Consider the following 13,065-nt stretch of genomic DNA (forward strand, 5'->3'; position numbering starts at 1 on the left):
AAAAACAAAACAAAACAAAGAGACAACGTTTGGTTGTGAGGCTGTCAGTGAGCGGACACCAAAGATCCGCCCTGCTGCCCTGCGGACCCGCCGGCCCGCACCCAGCGGACGCGCTCCTCCCGCCAACACTCGGCGGGGTGACCTACACTTTGTGACCCGCACTGGGGAGGAGGAGGCGCGCGCATTGCAGCAGCTCGCGGGCACCTGGTCCGCTCGCCGCGTGAAGAGTGGGCCCGCCTCCGCTCTCCCGGAGCCCAATCATCTGCACACCCTGGGCACGTCCCGCGGCCAGCCACGCCCCGAGCCGGCGGGCCGGGGCGGGGGCGTCTTTAAGAGCCGGCCGCCGGGCCCGGCTCCGCGGGGGTGCGTGGCTGTGGACTGGAGGCCGAGTCCTGAACCTGAGCCTGAACCTGAACCTGAACCCAGAGGCTCCAACGCGCAGCCGCTTTTCTCGCGGCAGTCTCCGCGCCTACGCCGCCCGCCCACCCACCCGGGCCCCGCAGCCCTCGCCTGGGTCTCTCTGGCCCGCCCGCCGGGCTGTGGGCAGCTGCTCCGGAGCCTGCCCGCCGGCAACTCGCGCCCCTGGTGCTCCCGCGGCGCCCGACGGGCCGGCCGGGGCCATGGTGCCCTCTCCCGCGGAGCCCGCCGCCGCGCAGGGGTCGAGCGAGACAGAGACGCTCAGCCCCGCGTCCTTGGGGGCTGCCCCGCTCTCGGGCCTGGGACCCTCCGACGGTCCCGAGGCGGCCGCCCAGAAGGTGGAGGTCGAGGTAGAGTTGGCGGGGCCGGCGAGCGCCGAGCCCCCTCCGCCTCCCGAGGGCGGCTGGGGCTGGCTGGTGATGCTGGCGGCGATGTGGTGCAACGGGTCGGTGTTTGGCATCCAGAACGCCTGCGGGGTACTCTTCGTGGCCATGCTGAAGACCTTCGGGTCCAAGGACGATGACCAGATGGTCTTCAAGACAGGTGAGGCGCAGCGCCCGCCGCGGGCGGCAGGGGGACGGGCTCCGTGTGGGTCCACGCCCGCGTGTGCGCCCCGGGGAGTCCCCGTGTGCCTAGGGTGTTTTTGGGGGTGGGGTAGGGCGGAGGGGCGCTGTACTAAATTCTGAAAGGATAGGAGGCAGCCCATGGGAGATTGCGAAGAGGAGCGCAAGGGGTTGCCTTCTCCTGTTGTGTTCTTTGTCGTACTTAACGATTTACCAAACTAGATGAAAAAGGTGCAGACTCACCATTTCCCCGCTTTAGAGCGCTGTTACGTGATCTCTTGACTGATTGGGCAAAAAAGCAAGTTGAAGATCTTCTGTGGAACTCTTTTGCATACATTTCCCACTTTATCCTGCAAGTAGGCGTTGTCAACCCCGTTTAGGCGAGCAAACTGAAGCTTGGTGAAATAAAGTGTCTTGGTGAGTAGCAGAATGGAGATAGAGCACACGTCTTCAGACTTAAACGGCTAAGTGATTGCCATTACTAAATCAGACTCCCTCCCTGCCATTTGGGGAACTTTATATAGTTAATCATCTTAAAAAAAAAATTCTCTCTCTCTCTCTCTCTCTCTTTTTTTTTTTTTTTTTGAAGGGAAAAGAGAGAGAGGGAAACATCAATGATGAGAGAGAATCATGGATCAGCTGCCTCCTGCACGCCCCCCACTGGAGATCGAGCCGGCAACCAGAGCATGTGCCCTTGACCAGGACTTCAGTCTGCAGGCTGATGGCTCTGTCCACTGAGCCAAACCAGCTAGGGCGATTCATCTTACTTTTCTGTTATTTTTAGTGAACATTTCTGTGTGCATAAAATGAATATACAACTATCCCAATTCCCTGATCTTACTTTGCTGTCATAATAAATTCTAAGGCAGAGGTAATGTTGAGAGCTTACAATCATATATAAATAGTATATTCTAATGTGTATCATTCTACAATTTGCTTTTCTTTTACCCTGTGTTGTGTCTGCAATTTATCCATATAATACCTTAATTTGAGCTGGTAGCTTAAATTTTTTGTTTTAACGCATGGTTTTCCATATGACTATATTATACTTTATTTATGCATTGTCCCTTTATTAGACATTTATATTATTTTCAAACTTACTGTAAACGACACTACAATGAAAATTCTTGTACATTGTCTCCTTGACATGTATTAAATAAGGTGTCATATTTACTCTGGAATTTCTGTTCCATAAATAGCTCTTGAAGTTGCTGTGTTATTCAGGTCACAGGGCTAGGTACAAAAAGTGTTAAAAATGTAATATCATATACTTACTTTGTAAGGAAGACTATCATTAAAAAGTTTAGGAGGATAGATCTGCATATGTAATGGTAAATAAAAGTAATTTTGTGTCTTTTCTATATGAGTATCAGGTATCTGGGAAGGAAAAGCTCCGGGAGGCTGAATTGACAGTTACTGTTTTCAGGCTGTTTCCTTCAGCACTTAGCATATTTTTGCCTGGGTTTACAAATTTTTAAGGCAGTCAAAACAAGACAACAGCCTTTCCTTTACTACTGTTTTTGCAAGCCCAGATAAGTTGATCCATTGGTATCTGAGGGTTGTTTTTTGTTTTTACTCCTTCCTGCCTTTGTTCTTTTGAGATAGTGAGCAACTGCTGGAGAAAGACCATAGCTTCCGCCAGGAATCAGTTTTGCAGTGTTGAAGCGTCTACCTACAAGTTCCTATTGGCTACAGTATCCCAGTACTGGATAGCAAAAATGAGGGAGGGGACAGGACCTGCTATCTTGAAGTTTTTGAAACTCCATATTTTTAGTTTTCATGAATATCTTTCTCCATTTTCTCAGTTAAGTTCTTGAGAACTTTCAGCCACATCTGAGGAAGCGGGTGCACGTGTGTGTGTGTGTGTGTGTGTGTGTGTGTGTATCATATAAACAGTCATATGGGTATGCCAGTTAAATACTGAAGATCTTTGTGCTTATCTGCGTGATTGCCATGTTTGGTCATGCCCTTGCACAGATGTGTCCAACTCAGGATAAGTGGAGATGGAAAACCAGTCTGTGTTCTGGGTGCCCTTTAATTCCTACAAAGGGGCCTTATGCACTTATAATGGCCCTGTGTCACACAGCAGCTTGCATGAACGTTGGCCTTTATTTGGACACGATGTAATACATGTATAACAGCTATTTTTTAAGGTATGAGAAAGAAAACGGATTTAACCTCATCTGTGAAAAAAGGATGACAAGATAGTTATTGGGCCAGTTAATGTTGAGATACCACCCCCACCCAGCCCCTTCCCCAACAGGTGTTTCATAGAGTCCATCATCTACAAAAGGCACTGAAGTATTTGAGAATACCTGCTCCGAAGTTTGGCTTTTCCACTAATGCTGAGTCATCTGTGATCAAACATATGCAAGCTTCAAGTACAACCCCCCAAAATATCTAGAATTGCTTAAGGCTTTTATTTTTCAAAATTTTGGTCCATTTTCTGTTACTCTATTCATGATTGATAATCCCAGCATTAGAGGTCAGGTAATTGTCTGCATGTTTTCATTAGCTTCTTCATACTGATTAGTCCAAGGATACACAGGGAGGTTGTGGTAAAATGGGAACTGAGGGTTTCAAATGATGGTTCACATTTCTTGAGAATTTCCCATGTGCCAGCCCAGTGCTAAGCACTTTACATGCATTCTTATTTAAACCTTACTGCAACCCCACGGGCTAGGCTTTATTTGATAGCTCTCTTTTCAGATGTGGAAACTCAGGTTTGCAGAGTTTGAGTAAGCGGTGGGGCCAGAATTCAAATTCAGGTTTATCTGATTCCAGAAACTGTTGTGTGTTTTTTTTGGTGAAAGAAAAATTTTAATACCGCTACAATAATACAATGTTAACAAAAATTGGCCAGGTACTGAGGTTATTTTAGTGAGCTACCATCATTTAAATATAAGAAAAGTAATTTCTTGGTCCAAATTAGTGAGATCTTAAAAAAGATTGTCTCTGGAGAACATTATTTGAGAATACTGCTTTCCCTGACACATTCTGATTCTCAAATTCACTTTATAACAACAATGATCAACTTTTGATTCTTGCTTTCTTTCTTTTAAAATATATTTTATTGATTTCTTTACAGAGAGGAAGGGAGAGAGATAGAGAGTTAGAAACATCCATCAGCTGCCTCCTGCACACTCCCCACTGGGGGTATGCCTGCAACCAAGGTACATGCCCTTGACCAGAATCGAACCTGGGACCCTTCAGTCCGCAGGCTGACACTCTACCCACTGAGCCAAACCAGTCAGGGCTGATTCTTGCTGTCTTAAAAAGCTGTCAGGTTTCCATTTCTCCGGGAGACATTCTCCCCAGTGTGCTGTTCAATCCCACAGGTTAAACTTTCTTCGTTATTATTAAGAACTTCATACATGTTAGTGAGATTGCCATTCATCACTTTTTCATCTTTTCGGAAAGACACGGGAAGGCTGGCTAGACTGAAGCTGACGTCTTTGAAGGCGTGCGGCACGAATATCCCCACGATGATTGTGCAGAAGCCACTCAAGGTGCCCATGATGTCCACAGGCATGTCCTGCCTCTCCTTACAGAGAATAGCCGAGCAGGTCAGCACGGAGGTCGTGAAGAACACGTAGGAGATGGGGGTGACGAGGGAGGTGTTGAATATGTCCAGGGCCCTGTTCAGGTCATTGATCTGCGTGCTCACACAGACCAGGAGGCTCAGCAGCAGGGCCCCGGCCAGGGGCTGCTGCAGCACAGGCTGGCCAGCGAACAGCTCCTTGATCGCTGTTTCCAAGCCCTTCACACAGGAGACGGAAAACGCTCGGATCACAGAGCAGATCGTGATGTACACGAGAATGTTCGTCTGTCCATGGCGGGGTCCCACCACGGAGATTAGTATCAAGGACACAGTGACCACAAGGGCTGCAAAGACCACAAAACCCGGATCCCCGAGCTTGTGTGACATCTCGTTTAACGTCTCCATCTCCTCTTCCTTCGGCGCATGAATGACCATAACCGTGGAGCCCAGAATGCTCAGCAAGCACCCGATCTTCCCATGAAGATCCAGCCTTTCACTGAGGAAGTATGAAGACAGAGTGGCGCTGACGAGGGCGCTGAGCGCTCCCAGCGGAGTCACGAGCGTGGCTGGGCCAAAGGCGTAAGCGGGGAAGTTGGCCACCTCCCCGGCTCCCACGGAGAGCAGTCCGGCCCACCACGGCCATTCTTTAAGATATGCATGGCCGCCTTGACCTGCTCTCGTGGAGCCTTTGCGGGCCAGGCGCAGAAGGCCTTTCCTTTTCAAAGTGAAGCCCCCTCCAACGAAGATGCTGGAGCTCAGAGCCAGGCCCAGACCGATGCAGAAGTCATACCTCCCACCCCGGGGCTCATGGCGCTTGTTACTGAAGAGGCGCCCGGGAGTCCCAGGGCTCACAGGACCGGACCGAGAGGCCGGTGCTGGAGGCGAGGAGGCGGTTTTCCAATCCCGCGGGCTGGCGACCGACCGCGCAGCGGGCTTCCCTTGGGTCACCGCCGCTCACACGCTCACACAGGCCGAGGGGGCCGACCTCCCCTGCGCTCGCGGGGCCCAGCGCCTCCGTCTCCGTCCAGTGGGAGGTGCGAGCATCCGGGGCTGCAGCCGGCGCGCCGTCCCCTCCATGGGGAGCCCCTGGGGAGCCCCGAGGGCAAGTAGCCCGGGGCAAGCTCCAGTCCCGGCAACCGCCCGCCCGTACCAGGGACCGCGCCAGGCGGAAGCAGAAGCTGGTTTTTAACAATTGAGCATATTGCATTGGCTAGATAATACTTTGCTAATTCAGTGTTCTTTATGTTGTATAATTCAAGCATTAGCAATTGGTTGAATACCACGCCAGGAATTCTGGGGTTAGAAAAGACATCGGAAAGATCAGGGGCCCAGTTTCTTGGTCTTACTTTGCTGTCAGCAAACAAAAGCCAGTGGTTAATGTCTCCTGGAAGTAGATCTTGAAGGGTAGAGAGACTTCCAAGAAGACACACCGTCAGCCCGGCTGGCGTGGCTCAGTGGTTGAGCATCAGCCTATGAACCAGGAGGTCACGTTTGGATTCCCAGTCAGGTCACTTTGTGATGGGGTGGGGCTACAACATTAGTAACAAAGAAACAGAATTTCCGGAGGACGAGGCCCAGAAATCAGGATTTTAAAAAGATTCCCAGGTGATTCCAATGTGCAGCCAAGGCTGAGAGCCACTGCACTAAGATATAAGTGAGTTTACACATCCTAATGTTACTCCCCATTCATTCTACAAGTATCATTCATTGCTACGTATCTGACACCCTCCGCACAGAGCACTGGGGATGGGAACTGAGAGAGACAGCTGTTCCCAAGGAGCTTTAGATCGGCTGTGAGACACAAGCAAGTAAAAATACATCAAACACTACCCTAAGGCATTTGCAGTATACTAGGACCCAATCTTATTTTAAAAGGTGGAAATTCTAAGGAAATTCCAGGGAGTGGTGGGTCCTGGGGAAGGCATTTGATGGCCTGTCTAGATGCTAATAAATCTCACTTTGTGAAATTAAGACTTTGGAAGAGAAGCAGGCTGAACTATAAGCTAGGGGCAGTAGAACCAACGAGTACATCACAGCCCTATTATGTTATTGCGGCTGCCAATGACCTCGTGCTCAGAGAGATCTCTTGCACGTATTGCTGCATCAGTGATGTCTGTCACAGGGAGCAAGCTGAGCTTGAGTTGTCTCTTTTCAGTTAAGTTTTTACTTGTTCATATGTGCATGTTTCTTGCCTGTGTGGAGAGGAATCAGACACTTCTGGGATACCACCGATACTACAGTGAACTAGAATGTTGTTTGCCCTTAGAAGTTACAACTTTGCTTGGATATTGGAAAGCCCATTTTTAGTTCCTTCATGGGACTGAGAGTGTAGGGTCCTCCCATTTCCTGATGCAGTGCCCTGGACAGTCTCTGGGATCTTATGAGGATATTAATCTAGTTTACTTGTCTGCTTTCTTCCTGAAGAAAGGAAAATATTTTAATGGTACATGGACTTTAAAAGTATCTGTTTAAAACAAGTATGTTTTTAGAATCCGTATTTAGAGTAGTTAATGATATCCTTCTGAAAAAATTATGTCTTTGTGGTCTAGAGGCATGGTCAGGAAGACCCCTACCTCTTTTAGTAATTCCAAAAATGTGTTCTTTAGTAGCCTTTCTTTAAAGTAGTGGTCTGTGGTTAAATAAGTTTGGGAAAGACAGCACATTATCCTCCTCTCTTGGATATTTAAAGTAAAAATCAAGGTATTAAAAATTCAACAGTTTAAAAAAAAATTCAACAGTTTAAACAAGAAGTGGACTATCAAAAGGGAGACGTTGGCAACAGTCTTTAATGGGACTACCTTCCCTGTATGGCGGTAGCTTCCTCTTTAAGATGGTTATGATCACAAGTAGGATTTTCAGTTACACTTAGGGATTAATGCATCTTGCAACACCTGAAATTTCAAGTCAGTTAATGCTTCTTGAAGGTTAAAAAAAAAGTTTTCACGCCCAGCTGGCGTGGCTCAGTGGTTGAGCGTCAGCCTATGAACCAGGAGGTCATAGATCGATTCCTGGTCAGGGCACATGTTTGGGTTGTGGGTTTGATCCCAAGTCGGGGGTGGATAGGAGGCAGCCAATCAGTGATTTTCTCTCATCATTGATGTTTCTGTCTCTCCCTTTCTCTTTCTCTCTGAAATGAATAAAAATATTTTTTAAAAGAAGTTTCCACATTTGCCGTTATGCTGATATCTATGTACAGCAGCTGTATGCTGCACCTAAACTTAAAGGAGGTTTTGGCTGTAGTTCAGAACTGAACTGCTCTGTCTAGCCTTTTATGCTAAGGAGTGTGTGTGTGTGTGTGTGTGTGTGTGTGTAAAGCTGCCTATATGACTAATTATTTCTATATCTGAGGAAGGTTTTTTAGTAATGGTGCTTTATACAATGGATGAATGATCTGGTTCTTGGTCCTATACATCTTGTACTATAAATACCTGACTATTATATGCACTGAAAGAAGTTGGAAAACTAAGAGAACTCACTGATGGCAACTGCTATACTTGAATTTTCTTTATTCTCCATCTTAAAGCATCCAACTTTTTATTCCATGTAAATTCATCTAAACTGCCTGCTAAAATAAGTCGTTAGACCACAAAAATGGTTCCAGGATTTTGGAATAATAAATGAGTATGGTGTGAGCATCTCATACTCTTCTTTCCTGAATGTTTCTGAATTCAGGGCAAGACTGAAGAGTGTAAATAATGTGTAGTGAATTCTAATGAAATACAACCATATGAGTATTGCTGGGATTTTTATCAATAAAATTAACTGTCAAAAGAACCAAATCAAGCAAAAAAAAAACAAAACAAAACAAAAGCTCTTATGCTTCTGAGTGTCTTTTAGAATAAATCATACTCTGTGCTCGTAATGTGACATGCCCTTTCCATGGTCCTGTTGAGCCCCTGTTGTAGTTCCGTGAGGCTTATCCCAGGCCATGCACTCACTTCCTTTTTCCTGCCTTCTTTGGGGTCTTCTATGCCCCAGGTTTGTCCTGTTGTCTTTTGTCTCTATGCCTTTATCTGTGCCACTCCTCTCTTCAGGTTGGTTTTTAGTCCTTGTATGATTCTGATGAAATAGCCATTTTACTTCTTTTGCGACCAACCTGGGACGTAACGATTTTCTGCAACTAGGGATGTTTTGTTACGTTTTGATGCACTTGAAATGTTTTGGGGATAGCATGAATTCAAATGAGTTGTGAATTAAGCTTAAAGTGGAAGATGGAGACCCAAATTTCAACCTATTCTAATCTACCATTCTGTGAAAGGCATTTTTAAGATAATACATATTTATAAGTGATAATTTGCATAGCCTTTACCATAAAGAAAGGGCTTTCATATACATTACTTAATTTAAGTTTTTAGAGTCGCCTCGTAGGGTGTCATTACCTCTATATAAAAGCCTAGGAGACCACACGACCGGCCGGTAGCTATGATGTGCACTGACCACCAGGGGGCAGACACTCAATGCAGGAGTTGCCCCCTGGTGGTCAGTGGGCTCCCATAGCAGGAGCGCCGCTCAGCTGACAGATGGGCACCAGATGCCAGGCTGATGGCCGGCAAGCGCAGCTGTGGCCACGCGAGGGGCCAAGATCAGGCTCCTCCCTGGCCGCCTGCCACTTCAAGCACTACTACATCCCTCGAGGGGTCCCGGATTGCAAGAGGGCGCAGGCCAGGCTGAGGGACCCCACTGTTGTATGAATCCGTGCACTGGGCCTCTAGTTTATAGATAAAAAAGTTGTGACTTGGCAGTTTAGGTTTGGGCCACATGATACCAGTTTTTACAAACACTAAGTTGAATTTAAGGACATCTTTTTAGCTGGGTAAAAATTTGTACTTATGTTAAAGTTGACTTGAAATGTAGAACCCTACCTCCCCCCCCCCCCCCCCACAACTGTTTTCTGCAATATTTACCTATGCATTCTCTAACCTTACTAGTGCCTCCTTACCCAGGTTATCAGAAATCCTGTGCAATTGTTCTTTGCAATAGAATACCATTTCGAGTTATCACAACCTGACTAAAGATCTGCCCTCACGTTCAAATTAAACAAACAAACCTCGACAGGAACAAACTAAACCCCAAATAGTACTGAACAGTCAGGTCACCACAGCGCTGAGCACACAGGAACGGGGGTGGGGGGGTGATTTTAGGTGTTTTTATTGGCAGCGGCTCAGAAGGAGTGACTCCCATGTTCCGGAAACAACTAGCCCTTCTGAGACCAGAGTGATGGAGGAAAACAGTGCATTCAGGCATACGTGCAGCAAATGTGCATCCACCATACCTTCTTTGATAAAATATCTTCATTAATAACAAAAGTAATTCCCCACCTTGCATATACCTAGATATTAGAACTTGCGAGTTGAGGGAATGACCTACCTTATTCTCAGGTCGGAAGTCTTTTCATTTCGCCAATTTTTAATTGTGGGGCTATATATGAAATACAGGTTTGAAATAATGTATGGGGACCAAAGCAGTGTTTCTAATCTCCTCTGTTCCCTCTGGATAAACATACAAGTCTCATGGTCCCTAAAATGGGAACATAAAGCCAAGTATTTATCCACCAGCCAAGATCTTGCCACTTTATTTTTAGTTGTATTTTGCAGATAATTAGGGTTCTATTTTTGTTTTTTAAATACAAAATTATAATATTGAATATATATATTTTAAACTAAATGTGCCTCTCTGGAACTTCTGATATGTCCCTCTTAGGGGAAACTGCTGCCTTCCTCCTCCAGTTCCCCCACTTGAGAATCACTGACAAGAGCTTTAAATTTAATTCAGGGTAGGTTTTTCTATAATTAGATAATTAAAACTCAATGAAAGGTTGGTCAATCGTTAAATTACTGCAAAAGTCAGGGAAAGGTGCATTTCTCTGCAGTTCAGGTCTTACCCATTTTTTTTTTGGCTAAAAAGTAAATTGTATCAACAGTGTTCTGCATGTGTTCAGAAAGTCAAAATTTGTTCTTGTGACAAACTCAGACTGGATCCAAAACCAAATTCTGAGATACATTTTATAAAAATAGGAAACTCCACTGTTCATTAAATGGAGATGTTTATTGACTTTTCTGGGTAGATAGGTATTAAGGCCAAGTTGAATGGGTTAGTCTGGTGACTGTTTTTAGTAGTAAAACCTTTTTCATCTTGCTTAATTATCCTTTTGATTAGTTTTGACTTCATGTTCCAGTTTTAAATAGCAGCATCTCAAAGGATTCACACTTGTCAATGGTTGTTTTCAGTAAGTGTAGTATTCTACCTTACTGGTTGGTTAACCCAGGTTATCCAACCAGGCCTCCTTTGCTGAGTGTGGTGTAAGTAGTGTGATGTGGTGTAAATAGCATATGTGTATACATTTAAAATATATATATTTTTATTGATTTCAGAGAGGAAGGGAGAGGGAGAGAGAGATAGAAACATCAGTGCACGTCCCCCACTGAGGATTGAGCCCACAACTGGGCATGTGCCCTGACCCGGAATCAAACCATGACCTCCTGGTTCATAGGTCGATGCTCAACCACTGAGCCATGCTGGCCAGGCTACGTGTATACATTTTTAAACAAATTGTTTTTTGCTGTTTTGGATTGCTTTCCTCAGGTATATTTGAGATTACTGCTTCAAAGGATATGAAAACTTACACATTGCCAACTTGTTCTTTAGAGAACTTGAATTGCTTTACTATGCCCCAGCAATGTACTGCTTCCTGAAGCCTTTAGAGCAGCAAATGCTTCAGCAATTATTTATAATATCTGGGAATATAAGAGAACACATACCAGTGAATATGTTAGAGTAAAACTTTGTTACCACAGGTGGAATACTAGGAAGGCCTGAGATTATCTTAGTCCTTAGATTCTCTCTCTCTCTACACACGTTGGCAGGTGGGACACACCCTTTCCTCTGCTCTCTCAGCACAGGTGTTGATCAAGGCCTTTCTTGGGGTTGGGAGTGGTATTGGAAATGAACCTTTTGGAGACTGAGCCATGAATTCTTCATGACTTCCAGGTGGCATTTTATCCCCTAGAATCGAGATGCAAGCATGTCAGACTCGCAGCTGGCAGGCCGCATACCTCAAGGCATGTGGCCCGCTGGCCGCGAGTTTGACATGCTTGTGAGAGGCTCAGTCTGCAAGAGTTGTCCGTCTCATTCTCGCCCTGTGCTGTTATTGCCTCACCTCTGCTGGACCGAAGTCTGTTGAAAACAGTTTAGTTAATTCATCTAAGTGTGTGTAAAATTATTTTTTGCTTCAATTGATTTTTAAAAAGAGATATAGAAATCATTTAATTTATTGAGCACAAACTCAGTGTATTAAGGGCCATGTAAGAAACAAATGAATTTGACTTATTCCATATTCTGGAGAGGTGATGAGGGGAGACAGAATGCTGTGCACACAACTCTAAAGCAGCACGCTGCCCATGTGAAATGCAGCGTAAATAAGCCGACTTTAGAGGAAGGCGAAGTGGCTTCTGAGGGAGCTGACCAGGGAAGGCTTCACGGAGGCAGCTTTTGGGAGAGACTTTAAAGGATGGGTAGACTGTCCTCAGCAGATTCAGCAGAAAAAGGTATTCCATGTGACGGTGCAGGACCTCGGCAAGGGCTAGTGAAGGCTAAGACTGATTAATGTTTTACAGTGCTTTACTATGTGGTTTATGTGAACTTGTTTGTTTTTTTGGTTAATCCTCACCCAAGGATATTTTTCCCATTGATTTTTAGAGAGAGTGGAAGGAAGGGAGGGGGAGAGAGAGAAACATAGATGTAAGAGAGAGACATCGATGGGTTCCCTCCCTCACGCATGCTGACTAGGGCCAGACATGCCCTTGACCGGGAATCAAATCTGGGACCCTTCGGTGCGTGGGGCAGTGCTCTAACCACTGAGAACTCTGGCCAGGGGTATGTTATCTTGTTTGATCTATTCAACGATCCTATGATATAATCAGGGGTGGGCAAACTTTTTGACTCGAGGGCCACAGTGGGTTCTTAAACTGGACCGGAGGGCCGGAACAAAAGCATGGATGGAGTGTTTGTGTGAACTAATACATGTTAACACTGCTGCTGGTGAAGGAGTGGAGGGGAGAGCAAGAGAACCCTCCGCTCTTTCGGCTCCGCGGGCGGGATAGAACAGCCGAACGGGCCGTAGTTTGCCCACGGCTGGATGCTATACGATCCTCGTGTTTCAGATGGGCAACTGAGCCTAGTAAGTAGCGGGGCTCGATTTGAACTTAAGTCTCTGGCATCAGGACCCAGGTTCTTTATGTTGGACTACACACCAGGCTCATTAAGTGAATGACAAGGAGCTTGGAGACTATGTAGGGGAAAGTCACAGGAGTTGAGTCTGGAAGAGGAGGGGGAGCTGAGGAATGGAAGGTTTGAATGCTGAGTTCAGCAGCTTGGACATTATTTAACAAACAGGCAATGGGGAGATAATGAGGGTTTCAGAAGTGTGCCTTAAAAAGATGTGAGTGTTTTGCCCTGGCTGCTGTGTTCAGTGGTTAGAGCGCCAGCTGTGCATGGAAGGGTCATGGGTTCTATTCCCAGGTGAGGCATATACCTGGGTTGCAGGTT

General features: G+C 46.1%; 2 protein-coding genes across 2 annotated transcripts in view; one reads left to right on the forward strand and one right to left on the reverse strand.

The window, feature by feature from the left end:
* Positions 1–365: 365 nt before the first annotated feature.
* The window catches only part of SLC16A10 (solute carrier family 16 member 10), a 95,551-nt gene continuing 82,851 nt past the window's right edge, over positions 366–13,065 (forward strand). The window contains exon 1 of the mRNA XM_081094691.1: positions 366–960. Within this exon, the coding sequence (XP_080950817.1) occupies positions 621–960 (340 nt within the window). The 5' untranslated portion in view covers positions 366–620. The remainder of the gene's footprint in view (positions 961–13,065) is intronic.
* LOC308521506 (magnesium transporter NIPA2-like) lies at positions 4,252–9,702 on the reverse strand (the record flags this gene model as incomplete). Its single annotated transcript, XM_081094595.1, has 2 exons — positions 4,252–5,341; positions 9,569–9,702. 2 exons carry the CDS (start codon positions 9,700–9,702, stop codon positions 4,252–4,254), a joined length of 1,224 nt encoding a protein of 407 aa, XP_080950721.1.

Source organism: Myotis nattereri (genome assembly GCF_964212035.1).
Source record: "Myotis nattereri genome assembly, chromosome: 6".
NCBI classification, from domain to species: domain Eukaryota; kingdom Metazoa; phylum Chordata; class Mammalia; order Chiroptera; family Vespertilionidae; genus Myotis; species Myotis nattereri.